This window comes from Silurus aristotelis, assembly GCF_946808225.1.
Source record: "Silurus aristotelis genome assembly, chromosome: 1".
Lineage (NCBI taxonomy): Eukaryota > Metazoa > Chordata > Actinopteri > Siluriformes > Siluridae > Silurus > Silurus aristotelis.
In genome coordinates this window covers 4,376,771-4,402,314 of record NC_139574.1, presented here as the reverse complement: position 1 = coordinate 4,402,314, position 25,544 = coordinate 4,376,771, and the positions used below count along the sequence as shown (strand labels likewise).

At 40.1% G+C, this 25,544-nt stretch overlaps 1 protein-coding gene across 3 annotated transcripts in view; it reads right to left on the bottom strand.

Annotated features, from left to right (window-relative positions):
• Window positions 1–21,621: 21,621 nt before the first annotated feature.
• telo2 (TEL2, telomere maintenance 2, homolog) overlaps window positions 21,622–25,544 on the bottom strand; it is a 9,874-nt gene continuing 5,951 nt past the window's right edge. For all 3 annotated transcript variants that reach the window (XM_083545691.1, XM_083545690.1, XM_083545689.1), the window contains 7 exons: window positions 23,679–23,750; window positions 23,332–23,496; window positions 22,761–22,849; window positions 22,453–22,552; window positions 22,259–22,323; window positions 21,995–22,110; window positions 21,622–21,888 (listed from right to left, as the gene is read on the bottom strand). In XM_083545691.1, coding sequence (XP_083401817.1) covers window positions 21,776–21,888; window positions 21,995–22,110; window positions 22,259–22,323; window positions 22,453–22,552; window positions 22,761–22,849; window positions 23,332–23,496; window positions 23,679–23,750 — 720 coding nt within the window. In that variant the 3' untranslated portion in view covers window positions 21,622–21,775. The remainder of the gene's footprint in view (window positions 21,889–21,994; window positions 22,111–22,258; window positions 22,324–22,452; window positions 22,553–22,760; window positions 22,850–23,331; window positions 23,497–23,678; window positions 23,751–25,544) is intronic.

Sequence of the window (25,544 nt, the reverse complement as noted above, 5' to 3'; positions counted from 1 at the left end):
TTAACAACAATAACAATATAAAATAAAATATAATAATAATAATAATGTTTAATCAAATAGATAAATTATATTTTAGACATTATAAAATAAAACATCCTCTGGTCAAATAAAAATATTACACATATTTATACACTACAATAAAAATACTTACTTAATTCTTAACACACTAATACACGTTAATGCAGATGTGTGTGGCAGTGTTGGGCTGTGCATTTCAAATCTAGACTTTCATTGGTGTAACCCTAACCCTAACCCTACTTAAACCAATCCACCTCTTAATACCTTCATTATGACACCACAGCTATAGAAACCATCGATACCATAGAGAAACGCAGTAGAAAAGAGAGCTGCATCACACAGGAATCTCATACAGCGAGGCGAGAAACCCAATGAACACAATTCAATAAATCTCCTTTCACTGCAGCCACAACTGCATACATCAGGTGAAAATGTAATTGAAAATTCACGTAATTCAGTAAATTCACCTTATTATTTTTGAGCTTGTGCCTTTTGCTACTGATGCGGGTTGCGAGCTTTGACTAGTGCACTGTCTGACCATTTAATCAAAGAACATAAAAATGTTTACGTGATTGGACACCTGCTAGATGGTCCCAGTGAATGCAGCTCGCAATGTGATTGGTTAAAGCAACAGCCTTGAAGAAACATGTATTTTACAATGCAAGCACCTGCAGTAATTACTTTGACTCTGGCAACACGTGATGTGACGGCTGAAATCTGATTTTATAGAAACTCCAACATAAACAGACACTACATGCAGTAGAGCACCTGAGAGAAATGAAGATAATAGTCTATTGGGAATAATTTAATACATATTCATGGCTAAAATGTATATTAAAAAGTTAAGTCAGTGATTTACAGAGAACACCTTCCTGACTCCGACTTTAATGATTTATGTTTAGGATTAAAATGATTTCCATCACTTCAATAAAAGAAACAAAAGGATCATTCTTAAGATGTTTATTGATTATTTAGAACAAAAATAAAATGTCTGGTCACCATTAGCATGTCATTTTTTGGAGGAAGCTTGGGGTCTGGTGATGGTCTGGTGTTGCGATTCATTCTGTAACTTTATCTCCTGTTGTACTTTCTTATGTTGGTCCAGTGCTATCAATTTGCAGAATAGCTGTAAAGTCTTCACCAGTCGTTCTCAGGTTCCCATTGCCGTTTTTCAATTTCTGCGACTTATTGGGCTTGGACCTGTTTAGCATTTTATTCCAGTTCTTGATGTCCAAATTAGTCTTCTCTTTTTCCAGCTTATGTTTTTCATGCTCTTAAACCAAAGTGAGCTCCGGCTTAACAATGCATTGCTTCTAATTCTCTCTATCCTTCATCAAATTTAATTTTCTGTACTCAGAAACCAGCTTCTCTTCTTCACAAAATTTTAGGGATTCCTGAAGTTCTTTGATGGTCTGAAGCTGTAATTTGTTCCTCTCTTCCATGTCTAGTTTGGTCATCTCTCTTTCCAACCGCCACTTAATTTTCTCAAACTCCAAAGTGTTCTTCAGTTCATCAATACGTTCCTCCAGTTGCTCTCGTTCTCTTGTCCAGCTCTCTCTCTCCTGCTCCAGAGTCTCCTTCAGTTTATTACACTCTTCCAGCTTTTCCTCCTCCTCCTTCTTCTCATTGGATTCCTCCTGAGTGCTGCCTCTAATCCAGCTAAATATATTCATAATTGAATTTCGGGTTTCTCTCACGCCGCGAAGGAGCGAGTGAGCAACAGTGACGCGCGCGCTGTCTGATATATAAATAAAAAGTTATTTGTGACGTCACGTTGCTCCTCCCCCTCGATTCCTGAAGGGTTTCCCAGGGAGGTCACTTGTCCCCGGGAATCTCCCTCAAGACAGATAGATCGGTTTGGTTTCTTCACCATTTTTCCTCGTTTTCTCCACTTTTCTCTCTGTTTATTTCTCCTGAGAGAAGAGTGAGATTACAGTCGTAAATGAGACAGAACGGGTGTAAACTGTGTAAAAAGCAACTGATGCTCAGCGGGACGTCATGCTCTCTGAGGCCAGAGGCGGCGCTGCAGCAGGCGGAGGCTCGGGGACGGATAGAGCCGGAGTAGAGAGCGAGCAGCGCGGTGTGAGTGACTGGGACACCGCGGGGGGTCTCGGGGGGAAACAGTGACAGGAATGTAGACAAACTGAGCTGGAACATCTCCAATCCTAAATCCCAAGGAGTTCAGCTGCTTAGTTCTACATGCTGTGGAACAGATAGAATTAATGCACTTCCGAATAAATCTCAAGTTTTTCACACACATTCTCTTCTTCTGGAAGGTGTTTTTCTTCTCTTTTTTTATTTATTTTATTTTCATTATTTTGTAACACAGCCTGAAACGAAAAAATAAATAAAATATAGATTTAAAAAAAAAGAGTCAATGTGCATTACTGTTAGTGTTCAGATGAACCTCACACTGGTTCTCTAAACACAATTACTTACAATTTTATTTTTCTTTTCTAGTTTGTGAAAATTAATTTAAGACAAATGAGTGTAAAAAAGGGTAAATATATTGAATATTATTATAAGCATGTAATATTTCCTGTAATAAAATACAATAAACCAATGATAAGATTAACGAAGCAATTTTTTAAACATATAAAGACATGTCGATCTTGAAATGGATTAGATTAGATAGATTAGATTAGACAGATATTTTTTTCCTCCCAATGTATACACAAACATATGCAATAAGGCATACAATAATAATTAAATTCAATTTCAATTCATTTTTATTTGTATAGCACTTTTAACAATGAACATTGTCTCAAAGCAGCTTTACACAGATAATGTGGTGATAAAAAGTAAATATGTTCTTTGTAAGTATGTTTGTCCCTGATGAGCAACTGTGGCAAGGAAAAACTCCCCGAGATGGCATAAGGAAGAAACCTTGAGAGGAACCAGACTCAAGAGGGAACCCATCCTCATCTGGGTTGCACAGAATGTCCATTTGAAGCAGATATACAATGCTGCGGGGTGCAGTGATGACGATCAGAAGCAAACTGCACTCCCGAGTCAGTGCAGCAGACCGCCGACACCAACTACAGTCCAATCCATCCTCAAAGCACCCGTTCTACTCCGGAATTACATGGAACCACCCAAGGTGTTGATGAGAGACCGTCCCAAGCTGCACAGAAGTGTGAAGATCCACGGAGGGGAGAGGGGCAGGAACAGTGGTCACTGGAGCCTCAGGAGCATGTTTAACTCGACCGAGAGAGAGAGAGAGAGAGAGAGAGAGAGAAGAGAAGGATATGGATTATTAAGTGTCCCTATTGGTGTATGAAAGTTAATGTCACTGTGCAGTTTGGACTCCAGCAAGACTCGCTATGGCAGCATAACTAGAAGGGAGAACCAGAAGGTAACACAGACATGAGGGATCTCTGGGATAAGAGACGACCCACCACACCACCGTCAACAAACCCGAGTGAACGTGTGAATGTGAGGGGACGACAGCATACAAATATACCAGTTCACCAAACACTCTATATCCATGATCCCTCCAGATCTGAGCCTTTACCTAAGAAAAAATCTACTGATAAAAGACTCAACTAAATAAATAGGTTTTCAACCTCGACTTGAACACTGAGACTGTGTCTGAGTCCCGAACACTGGTTGGAAGGCTGTTCCATAACTGTGGGGCTTTATAAGAGAAAGATCTGCCCCCTGCTGTAGTCTTCATTATTTGAGGAACCAACAGATAGCCAGCACCTTTTTATCTAAGTAGGCATGGAGGATCATACTGGTACAGAAGTTCACTCAGATACTGCGGTGCTTTATACGTCAGTAGTAGTATTTTATAATCAATGCAAGATTTGATTGGGAGCCAGTGTAGACTGATTAAAATAGGAGTGATGTGGTCATATTTCCTAGATCTAGTGAGGACTCTTGCTGCTGCATTCTGAACTAACTGAAGCTTATTTATGCACCTACTCGCACACCCAGACAGTAAAGCGTTACAGTAGTCTAATCTAGAAGTAACAAAAGCATGAACTAGTTTTTCTGCATCCTGTAACAACATCATATTTCTAATTTTAGCAATATTTCTAAGGTGAAAGAAGGCGATCCTGGTAATATTATCCACGTGAGACTCAAAGGAAAGACTCGGGTCAATAATCACACCAAGGTCTTTAACAGCCGTACACGCTGAAACAGAAACACCAACCAGAGATGCTACGTAGTCAGAAAGTTTACTTTTAGCTGCATGTGGTCCTAGTAAAAGTACTTCCGTCTTATCTGAGTTAAGCAGAAGAAAGTTATCAAGCATCCACTTTATAATGTCCTTTACACACTTCTCAACATTGTTAAGCTGATCTCGCTCATCTGGCTTTGCTGAAATATACAGCTGTGTGTCATCAGCATAGCAATGGAAGCGAATCCCATGTTTATGAATGATTTCACCAAGAGGCAGCATATATAAAGAGAAAAGCAGTGGGCCTAAGACAGATCCTTGAGGAACACCAAACTTTACCTAATAGAGTGTGGAGAACTCACCATTTACATCAACAAACTGATAGCGATCAGTCAAATAAGACCTGAGCCAGGAGAGAGCTGTTCCCTTTATTCCAACAACGTTCTCAAGTCTAGCAAGTAGTATAGTGTGATCAATGGTGTCAAAAGCTGCACTAAGGTCGAGCAAAACAAGTAAGGAGACAAAACCCTGATCAGAGGCCAATAACAGGTCATTTACCACCTTAACTAGCACCGTCTTTGTGCTATGATGAGGCCGAAATCCTGACTGATACATTTCAAAAATGTTATTCATAAGTAGGTTTGAGCAGAACTGCTGTGCTACAACCTTTTTTAAAATTTTGGATATAAAGGGGAGATTTGATATTGTTCTGTAGTTGGACAGCTGACATGGGTCAAGGTCAGGTTTCTTAATTAGGGGGTGGATAACTGCCAGTTTGAAGGATTTAGGTACATAACCAGTGCTAATGGAAGAGTTTATTATTTTTAAAACAGGTTCAATTACCTCTGGAGTTATCTGTTTAAAGAAACTTGTAGGCAAGGGATCGAGAATGCAGGTTGATGATTTTGATGAGGAGATTAATGAAATTAAGTCATTCTAATGAATAGGAGTGAAGCTTTGTAGTTGATTGTCTGCTATAATTACACTGCTGTCTACAGGGTTACTTGTAAAATAATTTGGATTTATATTAACCGTCTGGATTTCTTGCCTGATGTTTTACATTTTATTATTAAAAAAGTTCATGAAATCATTACTACCTAATGATGGTGTGCATGTTAGTGCAGTGCTTTTATTCCCTGTTAATTTTGCTACCATGCTGAATAAAAATCTAGGATTATGCTTGTTATTTTCTATGAGGGTGGGGAAATATGCTGATCAGGAGCACTAAGAGATTTTCTATAAATTAGGAGGCTCTCCTTCCATGCTATTTGAAATACTGTTAATTTTGTTTGACGCCATTTACGTTCTAATTTTTGAGTGGTCTGTTTTAAGGTGCGCGTATGATCATTATACCACTGTGCTAATTGTTTCTCCCTGATCATTTTGGTCTTAAGGGGAGCTACATCATCTAGAGTATAACGTAACGTTGATTCTAGGTGTTTAGTGGCCCAGTCGAGCTCTGCAGGGTCAGACGGAGATCTATCTAATATCGTAATTTCTGGAAGATTATTAACAAAACGCGCTGCTGTATCTGACGTGAAAGTACGCTTAACACGGTAACGTGGTGAGGTAGAAATGCAATGACTGAGGCAGATTTTAAACGAGATTAGATAATGGTCTGAAATAGCTTCAGACTGTGGAATTATGACTAAGTTTTTTATTTTTAATCCAAATGTTAACAACAAATCGAGAGTGTGTCCACCACAATGAGTGGGTCCTATAACATTCTGATTAATTCCAACTGACTCTAGAATGGACACAACTGCTGCTCTTAAGGAGTCTTCCAGATTATCAAAATGAATATTAAAGTCACCAACAATTAATGCTTTGTCTAAAGAAGTAGCTAAATTTGTAATGAAATCTGCAAATTCTATGAGAAAATCAGAGTAGAGCCCTGGGGGTCTATATATAATAATTAGTGGAATTAACTGACTGGACCTGCTTTCGGACACTGAATATTTTATGTTGGTGTAAAGAACTTCAAATGTTTTACATTTTTGTTTAGTGTTTTGTGTGACGTTTAGATTATTATTATAAATAGCTGCAACTCCGCCTCCTCTGCCATTTAGACGGGGTTGGTGTATGTAACTATACCCAGGAGGACTCTCCTCATTTAATGCTACATATTCATTCGATTTAATCCATGTTTCTGTTAAACACATTATTTTAAACTCCTGGTTGGTAATAATTTCGTTTATAGTAAGCGCTTTTGGCGTGAGAGATCTAATATTCAACAATCCAATTTTTAGATCAGAGGTGCTGGCTGTGCGTTCAGTCCTATTTAATTTAATGTTAATCAGGTTACTTAAACAGACTTTCTGATAATTCCTATATTTTGGTTTTGTTTGGGGGACAGACACAGTCTCAATATGGTGGATCCTGAGTGACGACTCTGTGCAGCTAGCAGACGGTCGGTTTAGCCTGTCTGTCTGCTCCCTGGCCTTGGCTCTAGACAGTCACTTGTTAACTAGTGCTGTTCTGAGACTATTACCTATACTACAAGAAATGAGAGCAGCACCTTCCCGGGTGGGATGGATACCATCCCGCCCTAACAGGCCAGCCTTGCCCTCAAAAATGCTTCAATTATTAATGAAGCCCACATTATTTTTGGAGCACCACTCGGACATCCAGCAGTTCAGCCACCATAACCTGCTGCAGGCTACATTGCCACGTCGCATTGGGATGGGGCCAGAGCATATTACAGCATCGGACATTGCCTTCGCTAATTTACACACCTCTATAATATTACTCTTAGTAACCTCTGACTGTCGAAGGCAGTTTATCATTAGCTCCTGTGTGAAAAACTATCTTAGAGAACCTGTGCTTTCCTAAGAATCTAAGCTGACCTGCTATGTCCGGCGCCCTGGCTCCCGGTATACACATAACCTGTGCTGCTGGTGCCCCTAAAGGTCTAGCTAATTTCACGTGCCTCAGAATGGAGTCTCCTAAAACCAGAGCTCTTTTAAGTTTCTCAGCGGGTGCTTCACTGAGGAGAGCAAAGCTGCTGGACACGCGAAGCGGAGAGGAATGGTGCTCCCGTGGGCGAGCCTTAGCGTTAGCTTTGTCTTTGCGAGTATGCCGCCGAGTCGTCACCAATTCTCTCCGCTGCGAGGGCTCTAATGCCGGAGTCGGGGGAATATTACCTTCACCTAGGGCATCCAGACTTTCCCCTGCAGAACCTGGACTGCTCTCACACTCACTACTTCTCTCTAGACCAGGGGTCTCCAATCTTTTTCAGAAAGGGCCAGTGTGGGTGCAGGTTTTCATTCCAACCAATTAATGGTCACACCTGATAGTCATTGAAAATGAAGATCATTAGATTTGAACAGATAGAATTTGGTGTGGACTTGCTTGGTTGGAATAATAACCTGCACCCACACTGGCCCTTTCTGGAAAAGATTGGAGACCCCTGCTCTAGACTCTGGATGCGCTCCTCTAATGCTAAGATCTTCTCCGTCAAAAAGCAAACTAGCTTACACTTCTCAGAGATAAAATTATCGCTAACAACGGAGAAAGAGAGACTAAACATGTCACACTTCACACACTGAGTGAACTGGATGTTCGCCATAGTAGAGAAATTATGTACCTTAATGTGTTTACTGTAGTGTGTGCTTGTAGTTCTGGTGAATGTCCTCCACTCACTGCTTTCAAACCCTCAAACAGGGAAAAAAAGCGCTCTTTTCCGAAAGCAAAAATAGTCGAGACGGAGCCAACGGAAAGTGAAGGATGCACACAGACACTTTAATGACAATCACATAAACCACCTTAAATTTGTACTAATATACTGTTTACTGCCATAAGCATACCTTTTATATACACCCTTTTTTCCTCATATATATCTTTATATCTTTAATATTTTATGTAGTTTTATACTTTAGTTATCTGCCTTCTTTTTCTTGGTTTATTATTTTTTCTCCCCATCCTATTCCCTCATGCTGGATCGTCAGAAAAAGCATTTCACTGCATGTCGTACCCTGTATGTGTGTGTATGTGACAAATAAAATTGGATTTGATTTGAAAATTTGATTTAATTTGATTTGCTTTGACTTCAAAATACAAAAAGGTATGTTAAAGAAAGGAGTAGGGGAGAAAAACTAAAACAAACAAATAATAACAAACAATACATGAGTGTTTGTTGAGTCTGTGCAAAGTCCTGTCGACTCAAAGTGTTAATGTGCCTAGTGTACCGTGTGCAGTGCAGTGCAGTTCAGAACGGTGAGGAAAGTCAGCACTGACCCCCACCCCCGTGATGAGTAGAATTAAAGAGCCGCATGGCATGGGGAAGGAACGACTTCCTCATTCCGTCAGTGGAGCAGGGTAGTGACAGCAACCTTTCACTGAAGCTGCTCCTCTGCCTGGAGATGATGCTGTGCAGTGGATGCAGTGGATTGTCCATGATTGACAGCCAACGAAAAGGCATATGAGGAGCTGTATGAGAAGTTGTACCCTAAAGAAGGAGAAAGGGATTTATACCGATTGGCCAGGCAGAGGAACCGAGCTGGGAAGGATGTGCTACAAGTTAGAGCAATAAAGGATGGAGATGGAAATGTGTTGACTAGTGAGGAGAGTGTGTTGAGAAGATGGAGGGAGTATTTTGAGCAGCAGATGAATGAGGAAAATGTGAGAGAGAGAAGGTTGGATGGTGTGGAGTTAGTGAAGCAGGAAGTGGATACGATTAGTAAGGAGGAAGTGAGAGCAGTGATTACGAGGATGAAGAGTAAAAAGTCGGTTGGACCAATCTGGTAGAAGCATGGAGGTGTTTAGGAGAGATGCAGTGGAGTTTTTAACCAGATTGTTTAACAAGATGTTGGAATGTGAAAGGATGCCTGAGGAATGTAGAAGGAGTGTGCTGGTAATGGTTTTTAAGAATAAGGGAGATGTGCAGACCTGCAGTAACCACAGGGGAATAAAGTTGATCAGTCACACCATTAAGTTATGGGAAAGAGTAGTGGAAGCCAGGCTGAGAGAAGAGGTGACCATCTGTGAGCAGCTGTATGGTTTTATGTCGAGGAAGAAAACCACAGATGCCTTATTTGCTTTGAGAATGTTGATGGAGAAGTATAGAGAAGGTCAGAAGGAGTTGCATTGTGTGTTTGTGGATTTAGAGAAAGTGTACGACAAAGTGGAGAGAGGAGTTGTGGTATTGTATGAGGAAGTCTGGTGTGTCAGAGAAGTATGTGAGGGTAGTGCAGGACATGTATGAGGACAGTGTGACATCCGTGAAGTGTGCAGTAGGAACGACAGACTGGTTTTAGGTGGATGATGGACTGCATCAAGGATCGGCTCTGAGCCCTTTACCTGGGATACGGATGATCTACTGTGGCGACCCCTTATGGGAGCAGCTGGAAGAAGAAGATGATTACAGGAAATATTATATGCTTATAATAATATTTGATATATGTGCACTTTCTAAGATGGCATTTTTCTGAAATCAGATCAGATCCGATTCAACATTATTGCCATTGTGCAAAGTAATTGTAAAAAGCCAAAGAAATACACAAGAAGGGCATTAATGGCCTATTTACACTAGATAGCAATGTTGTAAATGAAGGTAAGGGTCCATATGTATAGAGGTGAGCGTGATTAATAAGAGCAGGGTGCAGTAGGTAATAAGATATGGTATAACGATAGATAACACGCTCAATATAACATATGTAAATATATGAATATTTGTATAATACAGTATATAAAAATAAATATTGGTGTAATATACAGTAATACAATGATTAACATAAGTTATGGATGGTGCAAAGATTGCAGAGTGAATGAAGCAGTGCAATACAGACAAATACAACACAGTGCAGTAGTGTATTGTGACAAACTAAAAATAAAATTAAAATGTAAGTCATGCAAACAGTAAAATGGAGATTACATATATTTTTTATCTTTATTTCATTTATTTGTTTTAGGCTGTGTTACAAAATAATGATAATAAAAAAAGAGGAGAAAAACACCTTCCAGAAGTAGAGAATGTGTGGGAAAAACTAAAGATTTAGTCGGAACTGCATTAATTCTGCATAAAAAGAGAAATAAAAAGTAAGAAAAGTGAAGAAGCCAAACTGTTCTCTCTGTATTTCCCTCTGAGGGAAAACCCCGGGGACACCTGACGTCACTGAGAGGCCCTTCGAAAATCGAAGGGGCGGAGCTAAATGACGTCACAGGCAACTTTCACTTTTTAAGGCAGCGCGCGTCACTGTTGCTCATTTGCAGCGCGAGACAAAGCAGACATTCGATCATGAATATATTTACATGGAATAGAGGCAAGCCTCAGGAGGAAATGAAGAAAGGAAATGAGGAGGAAGACCTGGAAATAAAGAATGCTGCAAACCTGCAGAACATCCCCAAACTCCAGTCTTCCCTGGAAGAGTATAATAACCTGAAGGAGACTCTAGAGCAGGAGAGAGAGAGCTGGGCAAGAGAACGAAAGCAACTGGAGGAACGTATTGCTGAACTAGAGGACAATTTGAAGTTTAAGAAAATTAAATGGCAGGTGCGAAGAGAGAAGGACAAACTAGCCATGGAAGAGAGGAACAAAATACAGCTCCAGACCATCAGAGAACTTCAGGAATCCCTAAAATTTTGTGAAGAGGAGAAGCTGGTTTCTGAGTAAAAGAGATATAATTTGATGAGAGATGAAGAGAATTAGGTAAAATATGTTGCTCAGCTGAAACTCATTTTGGCTTATGAGCAACAGAAACAAATGCTATAAAAGTGAAGACTAATCTGGACATCAAGAACTGGAATAAAATGCCAAACAAGTCCAAGCATGATGAGTTGCAGACAATTACAATGAAATAAAGATCCTACTTTACAGATATTCTGAAAATTGAGAGCATTCGCCAAACATAAGATAGTAAAAGAGGTGCCCAAGCTGGACATAAAGTTACAGAATGCCAAACAAACCAAACCATCAAGTTTCCAAAAAACTAGACATGCTTACCGTAACTGGACATTTTTCCTTTTTTTTTTGTCAAAAAAATTAAAGTCAATAAACATCACAAGCATAATTCAATATATTTTTATTTGTATTTCGCTTTTAACAATGAACATTGTCTCAAAGCAGCTTTACACAGACAATGTGGTGATCAAAAATGATCTCTATATGTGTGTTTTGTTTATTTTATTATTAAAGTGATGAATCGTACAATTGAGTGCCTCCAGTTGGAAAAAAAAACACATAGAGCAGGTAAGGGCAAGTGTCCCAGTCCCAATACTTTTGAGTAATATATATATATACAGTACAGACCAAAAGTTTGGACACATCTTCTCATTCAAAGAGTTTTCTTTATTTTCATGACTATGAAAATTGTAGAGTCACACTGAAGGCATCAAGGGCTATTTGACCAAGAAGGAGAGTGATGGGGTGCTGCACCAGATGACCTGGCCTCCACAGTCACCGGACCTGAACCCAATCGAGATGGTTTAGGGGTGAGCTGGACCGCAGAGTGAAGGCAAAAGGGCCAACAAGTGCCAAGCATCTCTCGGGGAACTCCTTCAAGACTGTTGGAAGACCATTTCAGGTGACTACCTCTTGAAGCTCATCAAGAGAATGTCAAGAGTGTGCAAAGCAGTAATCAAAGCAAAAGGTGGCTACTTTGAAGAACCTACAATATGACATTTTTCAGTTGTTTCACACTTTTTTGTTATGTATATAATTCCATATATAATTCCACATGTGTTCATTCATAGTTTTGATGCCTTCAGTGTGAATCTACAATTTTCATAGTAATGAAAATAAAGAAAACTCTTTGAATGAGAAGGTGTGTCCAAACTTTTAGTCTGTACGGTATATATATATATATATATATATAGAGAGAGAGAGAGAGAGAGAGAGAGAGAGAGAGAGAGAGAGAGAGAGAGAGAGAGAGAGACGTTTTACGAATGACAAATTGAAGGTGAGTTTCGTGTGCATTTTATTGAAGTCTAAACAGGAAGTTTATCATTTATTCTTCACCTGTATAGCAGTTCTACAACATATAGAGACTAAACCTTAGATTTTAAATGACAGCTTCATACTACAGAAATTAAGAACATCCTTATTTAAAAAAGAAAAACATGTGGCAGCATCCAATATATAAAAGACAAACAAAATTGTAGGGAAAAAAATTTTGAACATTAAAATGGCTCATGAAAAGAAAGACATAACAATAAAACGTTAGATTACCTGTATGTATCAAATGTGACGGCGAATTCTTAAAAGCCAGCACTTTTTACACCGAACATTTCGAACATCTCCCTTACACATGGCCATATGTGTTGAGGAATGTCTTTGTTTTTATTTATTTTCACATCGGTGCCTCCCTCTGAATTCACATGAACCATTCCTCTTGTTGCCTTGATCATTGTTTGCTCCTCTTGCCGACGTCTACATCTGATAGCCAGGATATAATACACCTGTGATGTGGTGAAAAAGCAGCACAATGAAGGTTGACAGGCTGGAAACAGTGAGAAGAAATAATACTAAAAGTAACGAGTCTGTTTTGTAAATGTAAGAAGTAGAAAGTACAGATCTTTGTGTAAAAATGTAATAAGTGAAAGTAAAAAGTTGCCCTAGTGGAGTAAAGTACTGATACAGACAAATCTACTTAAGTACAGTAACTAAGTATTTGTACATTACTTCCCTCCTCTGGTTACTACTGATGCTTGTGCTGGAGAAGATCTATCTCAGGGAGTTTTTCTTTGACGCAGTCACCACTGGCTTGCTCATTATGGATAAACAAGTCAAGTCAAGTTTATTTCTATTGCGTTTTTCACAACAGACATTGTCTCAAAGCAGCTTTACAGAAATTAACAGTTAAGGTGAATGGTGTGTATTTATCCATGATGAGAAGCCGTGGTGACTGTGGCAAGGAAAAACTCCCATAGATGTAATGAGGAAGAAACCTTGAGAGGATCCAGACTCAAAAGGGGAACCCATCCTCATTTGGGTGACATCAAGAGTGAGATCATAAATCTTTCAACAATACAGAACACTGGAGAGTGAGAACTAACATGAGTCCTGGAGTATAAGATTATAAGTAATGTTCTTTCTACAGACTTATACAGTCTTTATGGTTATAAAACTAGGAGCTACTGAGCTCAACATTCATGATCATCACAGATCCAGCATCAGCTTCTCCATGCCAGAGCCTTTAAACACTCCAGGAGGTCCAGTGTCAAAACTCCACACATGAAGTGGGATCCAATTGGCACTGGTACGTCTCTAGATGGTTCAGGATGTTTGCAGGCATCTACTTCTTTAAAGGTCCGTGACTGGAGCTGGCCAAACCTTAGGATGTCTCGGGATGGGGAGAGAAGGAGAAGCAGTGGAGAGAAATTAGCGTAGCTGTTGTTCATGATATTAACAGCACAAGTTGATAATGTGCATGTGATCAGATGTTTTGGAGCACAAGGTTATGATGTAACGTGTGTTATGTGTAGAACTCGTTAAAAAGATACGTCTTCAATCTGTGAGTAAACTGGGAGAGTGTGTCTGAGCTGATTTCTCTCCAGATTACGTGCTGTTCTCTTGAGGGCATGCGTATGACTATTATACTGTGTTTTTTCTCTGAGCTTTTTTAACCGGATGGGGGCAACAGTGTCTAATGTGCTAGTGAGGATAAGGTCTATGTTGTTAGTCATTTTATGAAGATTGTTAGCATTTAGGTGTTTAGTGAAAAATTTAGATAAATTATGCAGGTTATTTCTGAATCTGTCCTTAGCAGAGGTGGCAAAAGTACACACATCCTTTACTTAAGTAGAAGTACAGACACTTAAGTGTTAAAATACTCAGGGAAAAAGTTTAAGTACTGATAATACCTATACTGAAAGTAAAAAGGTTTTGGCTCTGACATGTACTTAAGTAAAAACTAGTTATTACTTCTACCTGTTTTAGTGTCACACTGTTAACTGCATCTCACATTATATTAATATTGGGGCTGTCAATCAAATTAAATATTTAATCACAACTTAATCTCACATTTTTATCTGTTCTAAATCTACCATATATTAACACTTCCTGTTTTTAATACCGGTGGTGACTATGGCCGGTGGTGACTATGGCAAGCAAAAACTTCCCGAGGCGGCATAAGGAAGAAACCTTGAGAGGAACCAGACTCAAGAGGAAACCCATCTTCATCTGGGTTGCACCGAATGTCCATTTATTGCTCTATTTATCGGAGCTGGGCCCGCTTTACATGTGGGTAACGGATCTGTTTCTCCAAAGTCTCCAGCTCGAACTTCACGGTGTGCAACTCGAACAAGTCCTCACCTGTGCGCAAAGGCAGACACACAACCGACATCGTGCTTATGATAGCAAATAAGGTTAAGATAAAGTGTGTGAGGCAATGCAATTAAAACTAGTGGTAGTCGGGTTAACAAGCTACATGCAAAACAAGTCAGAACGAAAAAAAACAATTGTTTCGGATTATTTAAGGGAGAAAAAAGGTTTAAAAAATATATAAAATTTAAAGTATGAAAACGCCAAACAAAACACAAACACAGAACTCGCAGCAAACAAGACAAACACTGGAAGCCGGAAGCTACGTCACACCCAGAGCTACGTCTCCAGCAAAATCATTGTTTAGCCTTATGTATTATTATAAATAAAACATATAGACACTAAACTTATACACTCTTTTATACAACCTTATAACTGCATTATCTCTTTAAAGCTGAGTTGAGACGTCCCATAAATGTGTACTTTCTACAGTTGTGGCTGCAGTGAAAGGAGATTTATTGAATTGTGTTCATTGGGTTTCCCGCCTCACTGTATGAGATTCCTGTGTGATGCAGCGCTCTGTTCTACCACGTTTCTCTATAGTATCGATGGTTTCTATAGCTGTGGCGTCATAACGAAGGTATTAAGAGGTGGATTGGTTTAAGTAGGACACCACTGAAGGTCTAGATGTGAAATTCACAGCCCACCACTGCCGCAAACACATCTGCATTAACGTGTATTACTATTTGTTATGTTACTGTTTTTATTTCTGATGTATTAGGCTGTTAACAAATGATTAAGATGAAGATGTGGAGGAGAAAGAGAAAAAAACGAGAAGAAGAAAAGATTAGTTAGAAGAAAACCTCCAGGCTGTGTCACAACTATCTTAGAAGAAAAGAACAAGATAGTAGGCTTCAAATCATAAAATGGCCAGCAAAGTCTCCAGACTGAAACTCCATCAAGCTGGTTTGGGATGAACTGAACAGAAGAAAGCGAAGTGCAACACATTATTTGAGAAGAAAAAAAAGATCAAAAGATGAGTGATCTAATATCTAACAACCTACAAAAATCACTCAAGTGTTGGATTGAGGTGTTCTGACATTTATTTCAGTTCTTAAATCCTATGAAACATGCAGCATTAAACATGAACTTCCAACAGATGAACATCTCACAATACTGTCTGGAACTGAGAAATGTTTTTATTCCATACACATGAACTTTCTCTGATCAGAAGATCCACTACTTCTAATGGGTTCCTGTGACACTGAGATCTTATACACACTACACTGCCACCTACTGGTCATTTATGATTCTGCAACACTCATGGAGTCACTCTGGTCAACTTCCGGTTTTCAACTCAGACCCAGTTTACCGCGTACTAACTGCTTTCTCTATGTATCTCTGTGTAATAAGTGTAGTTTAAACACTAATCAATCAAATATAATTATTACAGAATATGAATAAGTTTGGACGTGGTGTTATGTAAAAAAGCCTACTTGAAATATCTACTGAAGTTAGCATGCTAAGCTAGTCCCGGTTCTCCTAGTCTTTATCGCGATACACATTCTACAGCCGGTATTTATTTTATTTCTGACTGTAATATCGCTCAGGAAAACAGAAAAGTGAGAAGAAAAAAAAACAGTTTTGAGGACGCAGCAAAGCTCCTTTCATTCCCTCCGCAATCTGCTCATGCGCAGTGTGAACATACACATGAGGGGCGGGGCGATGTGTTGTGACGTAACAGTCGGACACGTATATAAGTCAGAACTCGTCGCTGTGTCTCATTTGCAACTTTACCAGGTGAGATGAAGATCTTGAGTAGACTTAGAGCGCATTTTCAAATCAGCAGAGAGAAATCTAAACAGAATGCTAAAATGAGGGAGTTACTTTCATCTTTGAAACTCCATGAAGAACGGGAGAAATCCCTAGAAGATGAAAGAGAGAGCATGATGAGGGAAGTAATACAACTGGAGGAACGTGTTGGTGCGCTGGAGGCCCTTTTTGAATTTCAGAAACATAAATGGGAGAAGAAAAGAAAGAAGACCAAACTAGACATGAAAAAGAGGAACACTTTCCAGCTCCAGATCACCAGGGAGCTTCAGGATGCCCTAAATCACTGTGAAGAAGAGAAGAAGGTGGCGGAGCATGAGAGAGATCATTTAATAAGAGATCGAGAACGACTACAGGAACGTGTTGCTCAGCTGGAGGCTGCTTTTGACATTGAGAAAAATAAATGGGAAGAGGAAAACAAAAAGGCCAAATCAGACATGAAGGAAAGGTGCGTTTTACAGCTTCAGCTCACCAGAGAGCTCCAGGATACTGAAACTGAACAGCTATTCAGCTCTGCAACACCGGACCATCAACAAGCTCCAGGCTTCCTCAAAATGTCATGATGAACAGGAAATGGCAGCACAGGGGTCCAAACATCTACAGAGCCGTAGTCAAGTTTCTTAAAGCTGTTTTGAGACAATGTCTGTTGTGAAAAGTTCTAAAGAAATAAACTTGACTTGGCAAGTTTCGATTCAGCATGTGAGAACTGTTAGCAGGAACACGGGAAGACAAAGAAAAAATAAAATCCATAAAGAACCACAGCCAGTGCTTGGATAAATCCCTAGAGAACGAGGGGCTCTTGTGTAAAACATATAATAATTTAAAAACATATTCAATCTCAATCGAACATAAACAAAAATTACCTCTGTGCCAACAGCATTTAAAGGAAAAAATAAAGACTTTTATAAAATTCATATATATATATATATATATATCTCCTACTGATATACCCCATGTCCCTCCTCTGCACATGTCCAAACCATCTCAATCTCACCTCCCTCACCTTGTCTCCAAAACGTCCTACATGCGCTGTCCCTCTAATAAACTCATTTCTAATTCTGTCCATCGTCGTCACTCCCAACGAACATCTCAACATCTTCAGCTCTGCTACCTCCAGCTCCACCTCCTGCCTTTTACTCAATGCCACTGTCTCTAATCCTAAACCTCTAAATCTCTAAACCTATACTCTAAAGTATATTCCACCTGGTGATGATTTAAATACCACATCATTACTGGACCTGTGTCCATGTTTTATCAGCTCATTTCCACTGACCACACAGAGGGAACAGATTTACCTGGAGGTGTGAGGAAAGTGTTTTCCTCTCTATATTACACTGTGAGGGTTTATAAAGCTTTTCAGACAAAATATAAGAACACAATGAAGTTATAATCTTTAGAGATCCAGAATGATTATGAGATAATACAATATTTGTCAGATTAACATTTGATACGTACATCATGTACATTATATACCGTATGTACATTTTTCTGTACAACTTTCATACCATTATTAAAATGTCCTAAATTAAAGGATGTAGTTAAACTAATTAAATAATTATTTATTACAATGAAGGCAGATTTACGGTTTAGATTAAACATGATTGGAACAGTAGGGGGTGTACTTTCTTTTTGTTTCACTTATAAATGAGTGTCATTTGAAATGGTGTCCATCACTTTAATCAAAGAAACGAAACACACAAACACTTCACGTTTAAGATCTAAATCGATTGTTTTAAACGTAGAATCAGTCCCCACATTTAGACTTTTGTATGTGCGTACTCGTTCTCCAGGGGTTTGTACAAACTGCTGATCTCCTTGAAGATACTTTGGCATGACCTTCTCTTGTTCCTGAAGACGACGCTCACAGAGTGAATCAAATCTTACATCTTTGCATATTGAATGTGCCAATGTGCTGCCTCCTGCTCATCAAGAATATGTATGGCTTCCTCGAGCTGGGTGATGCTCATGTCCTGCAAGATGTTCCTAAAGTCCATTTGACTCAGAATGTTCTTTTCTTTTAGCACTGAAGTAAATCTGCCGAATATTTTTGCAATTTGCGTCACTCGATATTGTGGTGTAATCCACTTTGTTTTCTTCTTAGTGTCGAGTTGAATTGCCAGAAACTCACTGACCTCCTTGCTTAGCAGTTTTAGAGGAGCCAACGTGGCCTCCAGCTGAGTGAGACGAGTCTCCAGCTGCTCTCTGTCTCTTATCGCATTATCTCTCTGGAGCTCTGCAATCTTTTTCTCTTCCATACAGCATTTTAGGCTCACCTGGAGCTCTTCAATGGTCTGGAGCTGTGGGTCCGTAGACTCCTCTCTTTTCTGCTTGATCTTCTCTGTTTCCAGTTTTTGTTGTCTTAGTACTGAAGTCAAGTGGGACACCTGCTGTGCAGTTTTCTGCAGACGCTTCTCGACTTCCATCTTCTTTTCTCCTGCCTTCTCTACAATCTCCTGTTGTTCCTCACAGTGACTCTGGATCCGGGAGAGATTCTTCTGGTGTGCAGCTTCAGTCTCCTTCATGATCAGTGTGGCCCTCTCTCTTACTCGTGCCCATTGTTTTCTCTTGAAAGCCAAATAAGCTTTTTGCTTAGCAATAGTTCTCGCTAGTTCCTCTTGTTCTCTCTTCCAGACCGCTCTCTCGTAATCTGAAGCATCCTTCACTTTCTTATAACGTTTCAAAGAAGACTTGAGCTTAGTGATGTTCTGGAGGTTTGCTTCATTCCTCGCTTCCAGGTTTTCCACCTTCCTATTCCATTCCTCCAGTTCTTTTGTTGCTTTCTTTAGCTTTTCCCTCAACTCACTCTTTCGAAGACTCTCCTCGGATGCCATCTCGCTCCTGATGCTCCGGAAGCTCCGGATGCTCCTGAGGCTGCTTTGGGAGTTCTCTCTAAATCTATTCATGGTTACAGTTTTATCTCGACCGCAGCAAAATCGCAAATGATTAAGAGTAAACGTGCGCTGCCTTATAAAGAGATAAAGTCGTTTGTGACGTCACCGTACCTGCAAATTCGTCGCGCGCTCCCGATATTGTCCCCCCCCCCCCACTGACGTCACCTGTCCTGTGCGCGCTCCCTCTCCCTCAGATTACGGAGTACAGAGAGACGGATTCCTCGTGCCCGCGCGCGCGCCTCTAGAACAGGCTCTTATACCGAAAACACAACAAATAACTACATATTACTAAAAATGTAATAAAAAAATGTGCAGCATCATCGATAGAAAGAACAACTTTAAAAACGAGGAGAAAGAAAGTCAGTTTCTTTGATTTCTGTTCCCTGTGTTATGTTGTGATTCTGAAGCTGTTTTAATGAACATAAAGTAGACATTTGATCAGTTACTCATCCAGATGTTTATCCACTGGAAGCTTAAACAGTTTTTCCAAGAATCTTTTTTTTCATGCAATAGTAATGAAACAGCATTAAACTTCAGAAAAGACCAAAAATCACCAAATCTAGTGATGTATAAAGGTTTATAAAGTGACATGATTCTGTATGGAATCGATATTTTTTAGTAGTGATTATAATTATATTGTGTTAATAATTCATCTTTGAGTTTCATTTCAATGAATTGGTGAAAAATCAGTCTAAATAATTCATGAATATCTGATTTGGTTTTCAAGTTCAAATCCCTGATTCAATGATGTGAATGTTGTACTGTATACAGAGTGTATAATTAAATAAACAATTCAAATTTAGTTCTTTACTGTTTCTTAATGAATACACAATAACTTGTACACAATAACTATAAAATTGCTATTAAAAATACTCTACCGATTATTCCAACGATTAATCGAGTAATCGGATAAGAAGTACTTTTTCTTTGTTAAAGACCAAAACTAAATATACAAGAGAAATTTACTCCTAACTTGTTTTCTTTTAAGGAATAAAAATATTGCTATTAATATCTGTTGTTGAAAATGCATTAAAGAAAATCTGTGAAAACAAAACCGATATAGTGCATTAAATTGCCATATTACCGGTGGGTTGGATACTTGAAAAACACTGATGCTTGGATGTTCAGTCTCTCAGTGTCTTTCTGCTTGGATGTTCAGTCTCTCAGTGTCTTTCTGCTTGGATGTGCAGTCTCTCAGTGTCTTTCTGCTTGGATGTGCAGTCTCTCAGTGTCTTTCTGCTTGGATGTGCAGTCTCTCAGTGTCTTTCTGCTTGGATGTGCAGTCTCTCAGTGTCTTTCTGCTTGGATGTGCAGTCTCTCAGTGTCTTTCTGCTTGGATGTGCAGTCTCTCAGTGTCTTTCTGCTTGGATGTGCAGTCTCTCAGTGTCTTTCTGCTTGGATGTGCAGTCTCTCAGTGTCTTTCTGCTTGGATGTGCAGTCTCTCAGTGTCTTTCTGCTTGGATGTTCAGTCTCTCAGTGTCTTTCTGCTTGGATGTGCAGTCTCTCAGTGTCTTTCTGCTTGGATGTGCAGTCTCTCAGTGTCTTTCTGCTTGGATGTGCAGTCTCTCAGTGTCTTTCTGCTTGGATGTGCAGTCTCAGTGTCTTTCTGCTTGGATGTGCAGTCTCTCAGTGTCTTTCTGCTTGGATGTGCAGTCTCTCAGTGTCTTTCTGCTTGGATGTGCAGTCTCTCAGTGTCTTTCTGCTTGGATGTATTTTAGATTGGCCAGAAGGATGAAGCACAGAGGGAAATTACACAAACCACCATGGCGATGTTTGTGCTCCGTGAAGGTGCTGGTCTTGGAGTTGAAGTTTTAGGCGACATGACACTACTGTACAATGCAGTTGTATAGAAATCTAGAAGTCAAGAATCTTCTTCTTCACTTCTAGATTTATATACCAAACTTTTCACATTATTAGAAATTAAATATCCAAATATGTACAAATCCAAATAGTTTATAACCTTAATCTAATGATGAGAGCAAACATTTTTTTTTTTTCTCCACTTTTCTCTCTGTTTATTTCTCCTGAGAGAAGAGTGAGATTACAGTCGTAAATGAGACAGAACGGGTGTAAACTGTGTAAAAAGCGACTGATGCTCAGCGGGACGTCATGCTCTCTGAGGCCAGAGGCGGCGCTGCAGCAGGCGGAGGCTCGGCGACGGATAGAGCCGGAGTAGAGAGCGAGCAGCGCGGTGTGAGTGACTGGGACACCGCGGGGGGTCTCGGGGGGAAACAGTGACAGGACTGTAGACAAACTGAGCTGGAACATCTCCAATCCTAAATCCCAAGGAGTTCAGCTGCTTAGTTCTACATGTTGATTAGAGTTTCTCCGTGTCTTCGGCGGCTCTGTGAGACACATCACGTGTGTAATTCTTTAGATAATCAAAACCTGTAGTAAGAAACCTGATTTGTATTTGTTCAGATGTGAGATTATACCTGTTTTTTGGTTAGTTAGAAGCACGTTACAGGTGTTTGTTGTTACTGGTGTACATTTGCAGGTCAAATAAGCAGCTTCGGTTTTATGTACAGATTCGATTCAAAAGAGCAGAAAACAATTAATATTTATACAAAAGTAATTTACTGAACAGTTTCTCTCTCTTTCACACAGACAGTGCAGGCCTTTATTCAGTGGAGTGCTGGTTTCTTCTGCACAATGGAGGCTCATCACTCTCTAACCCCCTCCACATACACACACACACACACACACACACACTCAGGTTTTCAGCATGGGGTTCTGCAGGTGAGTTTTGAGGCTCTTCTCCAACAGCAATAAACACTGTACAGCCAAACTCCTGCAGTCTGCATCAGTGTCAGTCTCTGCTACATCTACACACACACACACACACACACACACAATTATGGTCATAAATGGTATAGATATGAACTTTTGTCATTAACAGACAGACGGAACCGACACACACACACACACTACCTGCGAGCCAGGACCTGGTCTCTACTAGATCATCACTGAGCTCCAGCAGCAGAATTTCACTGGGCATGCTCAAAAGTACAGCACACACTGAGAACAGCACACCTCTCCTCACCATCCTAAAACCAGAGAGACATCGAGAGACAGAGTCAAGATGAATAGATGTACATGGAGTAAAAGGGGGCACAGCCACTAGATGGCACTGTTGTGTAACTGTAGCTGAAAAGCTTCTAGGACTAATGACAGCAGAACTACATCCAGACTTACTGGTCTGCATGGAAACGCAGCGCCCAGACAAAATCCAGTAAAGCTTTGCCCATCTGTGTTGCCACCTACAATTACACACACACACAGTTTGTTAGGTCCAAAAATACATCCAAAATGCAATACACGCTATGTGTTTCTGTAAACAACACTGAAAACAGATGCGAGTATCACTGTGTGCGTGTGTGTGTGTGTACTGGAGCATTGATGGCCAGGTGCATTAACAGTCCGAGTGTGTGCACCAGTCTTCCCAGCACCAGGTGGTCACTGCCCAAAAGGTCAAAGGTCACCTGTGGTCTACATAAAGAAGAAAAAAAAAATCTCTCACAATCAGCCCAGTTACCATGACGATCACAACGACACGGTCACTTCAGCTCGTCACCACGATACAGAATCAATGGTAATGACCACACACACACACACACACACACAAACACACTCTCATACTCTCACACACTCTCATACTCTCACACACACACACACACACACACACACACACACACACCTGTCGTAGTTTCTTAGCAAAGGAAAGAAGAAGTAGCCAGCAACAGGAGAGTAGCGGTTTGGGGTGGATTTATGCGGCTGTGACACACCCTGAGAATGAAGATGATCACACACACATCCACACAGTTAACACCAAGCTAAGGTATATAAATACAATTAAATTTTATATATATATATATATATATATGTGTATGTATGTGTGTATGTGTGTGTACGCGCGTGACAGAGTATGCCTGTATTGTTTAAATGCTTTGAGTGTGTTTATATACTTTTTAAATGTTACCTCGTGTGTGTGTGTGTGTGTGTGTGTGTGTGTGTGTGTGTGTGTGTGTGTGTGTGTGTGTACATATCTGGAGTCATGATGTGTCAGTGTGTGTTTTTATTATTTTATAAAAATGTGCAACTGGAAGCTTCTGTCACTGAGACAAATTCCTTGTAAGTGAAAACACACTTATAATAAAGCTGTCAATAAATAAATACATTTCTGACTCTGTATTGTTTTATTGCTTGTGTGTGCACATCTGTAGAGTTGTAATGGTGTGTGTGTGTATGTGTGTGTGTGTGTGTGTCACCTTACTGATGCGCCGTGTCTTACTCTGTATGCGTTTGTCCACAACGTCACGCCAATGCTCCAGCTCACCACACCTGTCCAGAGGTGTCACTTTGGTAACTGACTGTGACGGCACCCCCTTCTGTGTGATTGGTTCAGACAACTCCTGGGCAGAGGCAGCGAGAACCTGGAGGGGAGTGTAGAGACACAGAGCTTATTATAATATATATATATATATATATATATAACAGCTACTCAATAACTTATTATTGATTTACTTCCTCTCATGATGAACAGAATCCCTGATCGTTTCAGCATTGAAATATGATGAAAGCAGTAAAAGATGAGGTTCTGGCTGTAAAATTTTACCTCAAGGATGTCGAGCCTCTGCCTCAGGCTGTAGTTCAGAGAGTAAAACTCGGTAGTCAGATATTTCACAACCTGACAGACAGAAGTCAAATGTTTACTTTTTATTATTAAGTTACCAAAATATCTTCATATTAAATGTAATTAATATCGGCAGAGAGAGAGAGAGAGAGAGAGAGAAATATTTATTGGGGAGAGAGAGAGAGGGAGAGAGAGAGAGAGAGAGAGAGAGATTTATTGGGGGGGGGAAGAGAGAGAGAGATTTATTGGGGGGGGGGAGAAAAAGAAAGAGAGAGAGAGAGAGAGAGAGAGAGAGATTTATTGGGGGGGGGAAGAGAGAGAGAGATTTATTGGGGGGGGGGAGAAAAAGAAAGAGAGAGAGAGAGAGAGAGAGAGAGAGATTTATTGGGGGGGGAGAGAGAGAGAGATTTATTGGGGGGGGAGAGAAAAAGAGAGAGAGAGATTTATTGGGGGGGAGAGAGGGAGAGAGAGAGAGAGAGAGAGAGAGAGAGAGAGAGAGATATTTATTGGGGGGGGGAAGAGAGAGAGAGATTTATTGGGGGGGGGAGAAAAAGAGAGAGAGAGAGATTTATTGGGGGGGAGAGAGGGAGAGAGAGAGAGAGAGAGAGATTTATAGGGGAGAGAGAGAGGGAGAGAGAGAGAGAGAGAGAGAGAGAGAGAGAGAGAGAGAGAGAGAGAGAGAGAGAGAGAGATTTATTGGGGGGGAGAGAGAGAGAGATTTATTGGGGGGGAGAGAGGGAGAGAGGGAGAGAGAGAGAGAGAGAGAGAGAGAGAGAGATAGAGAGAGAGATTTATAGGGGAGAGAGAGAGAGAGAGAGAGAGAGAGAGAGAGATAGAGAGAGATTTATAGGGGAGAGACAGAGAGAGAGAGAGAGAGAGATAGAGAGAGATTTATAGGGGAGAGAGAGAGAGAGAGAGAGAGAGAGAGAGAGAGAGAGAGAGAGAGAGAGAGAGAGAGAGAGAGAGAGAGAGATTTATAGGGGAGAGAGAGAGAGAGAGAGAGAGAGAGAGAGATAGAGAGAGATTTATAGGGGAGAGAGAGAGAGAGAGAGAGAGAGAGAGAGAGAGAGAGAGAGAGAGAGAGAGAGAGAGAGAGAGAGAGAGAGAGAGAGAGGTGACAGGAAGAGAGAAAATAAAGATTGTTCTTTGTTTGTTTTTTTAAGATAGTTCTTGTTCTTTATTATTAAAAAGTTAATAAAATCTGAACTACATATTGATGGTGTGCATGTTAATGCAGTGCTTTTATTTTGCTACCGTTCTAAATAAAGATCTAGAGTTCTGCTGGTTATTTTTTATGGGGGAGGAGAAATATGCTGATCAGCAGCACTAAGAGCTTTTCTACAACTCAGGAGATTCTTCTTCCATTCCATTTAAAATACTGTGAATTTAGTTTGACAGCATTTTCGCTCTGATTTCCGAGTGGTCTAGTTTTGAGACGTGTGTATGATCGTTATATCACCGTGCTAATATTATCTCTTGATTTGTTTTATTTTGAAAAGGAGCTACCTGGTCTAGAGTGTAACAGAATGTTGATTCTAGACATTCAGTGACCCAGTGGAGCTCTGCAGGGAAGATTACTGATAAAAACTTGCTGCTGTAGTTGACGTGAATGTACGTTTAACACGGTAACGTGACCAGTGTTTCTGTCCTATCTTCTCTTCAGATCTGCCTGCTTCATCCTGCTCTCCTAGCTCACTGTGCAGCTGCAGATGGTTCCACATCTATAGCCTGAAGGTCCATAAAGCCGCTGAGCTTTGAGGACTGATTCACATCCCCAACTTCAGAAAGTATGTACATGCATATCTGTAAAGTTGTACAGCTTGTGAACGTGTGTGTGTGTGTGGTATA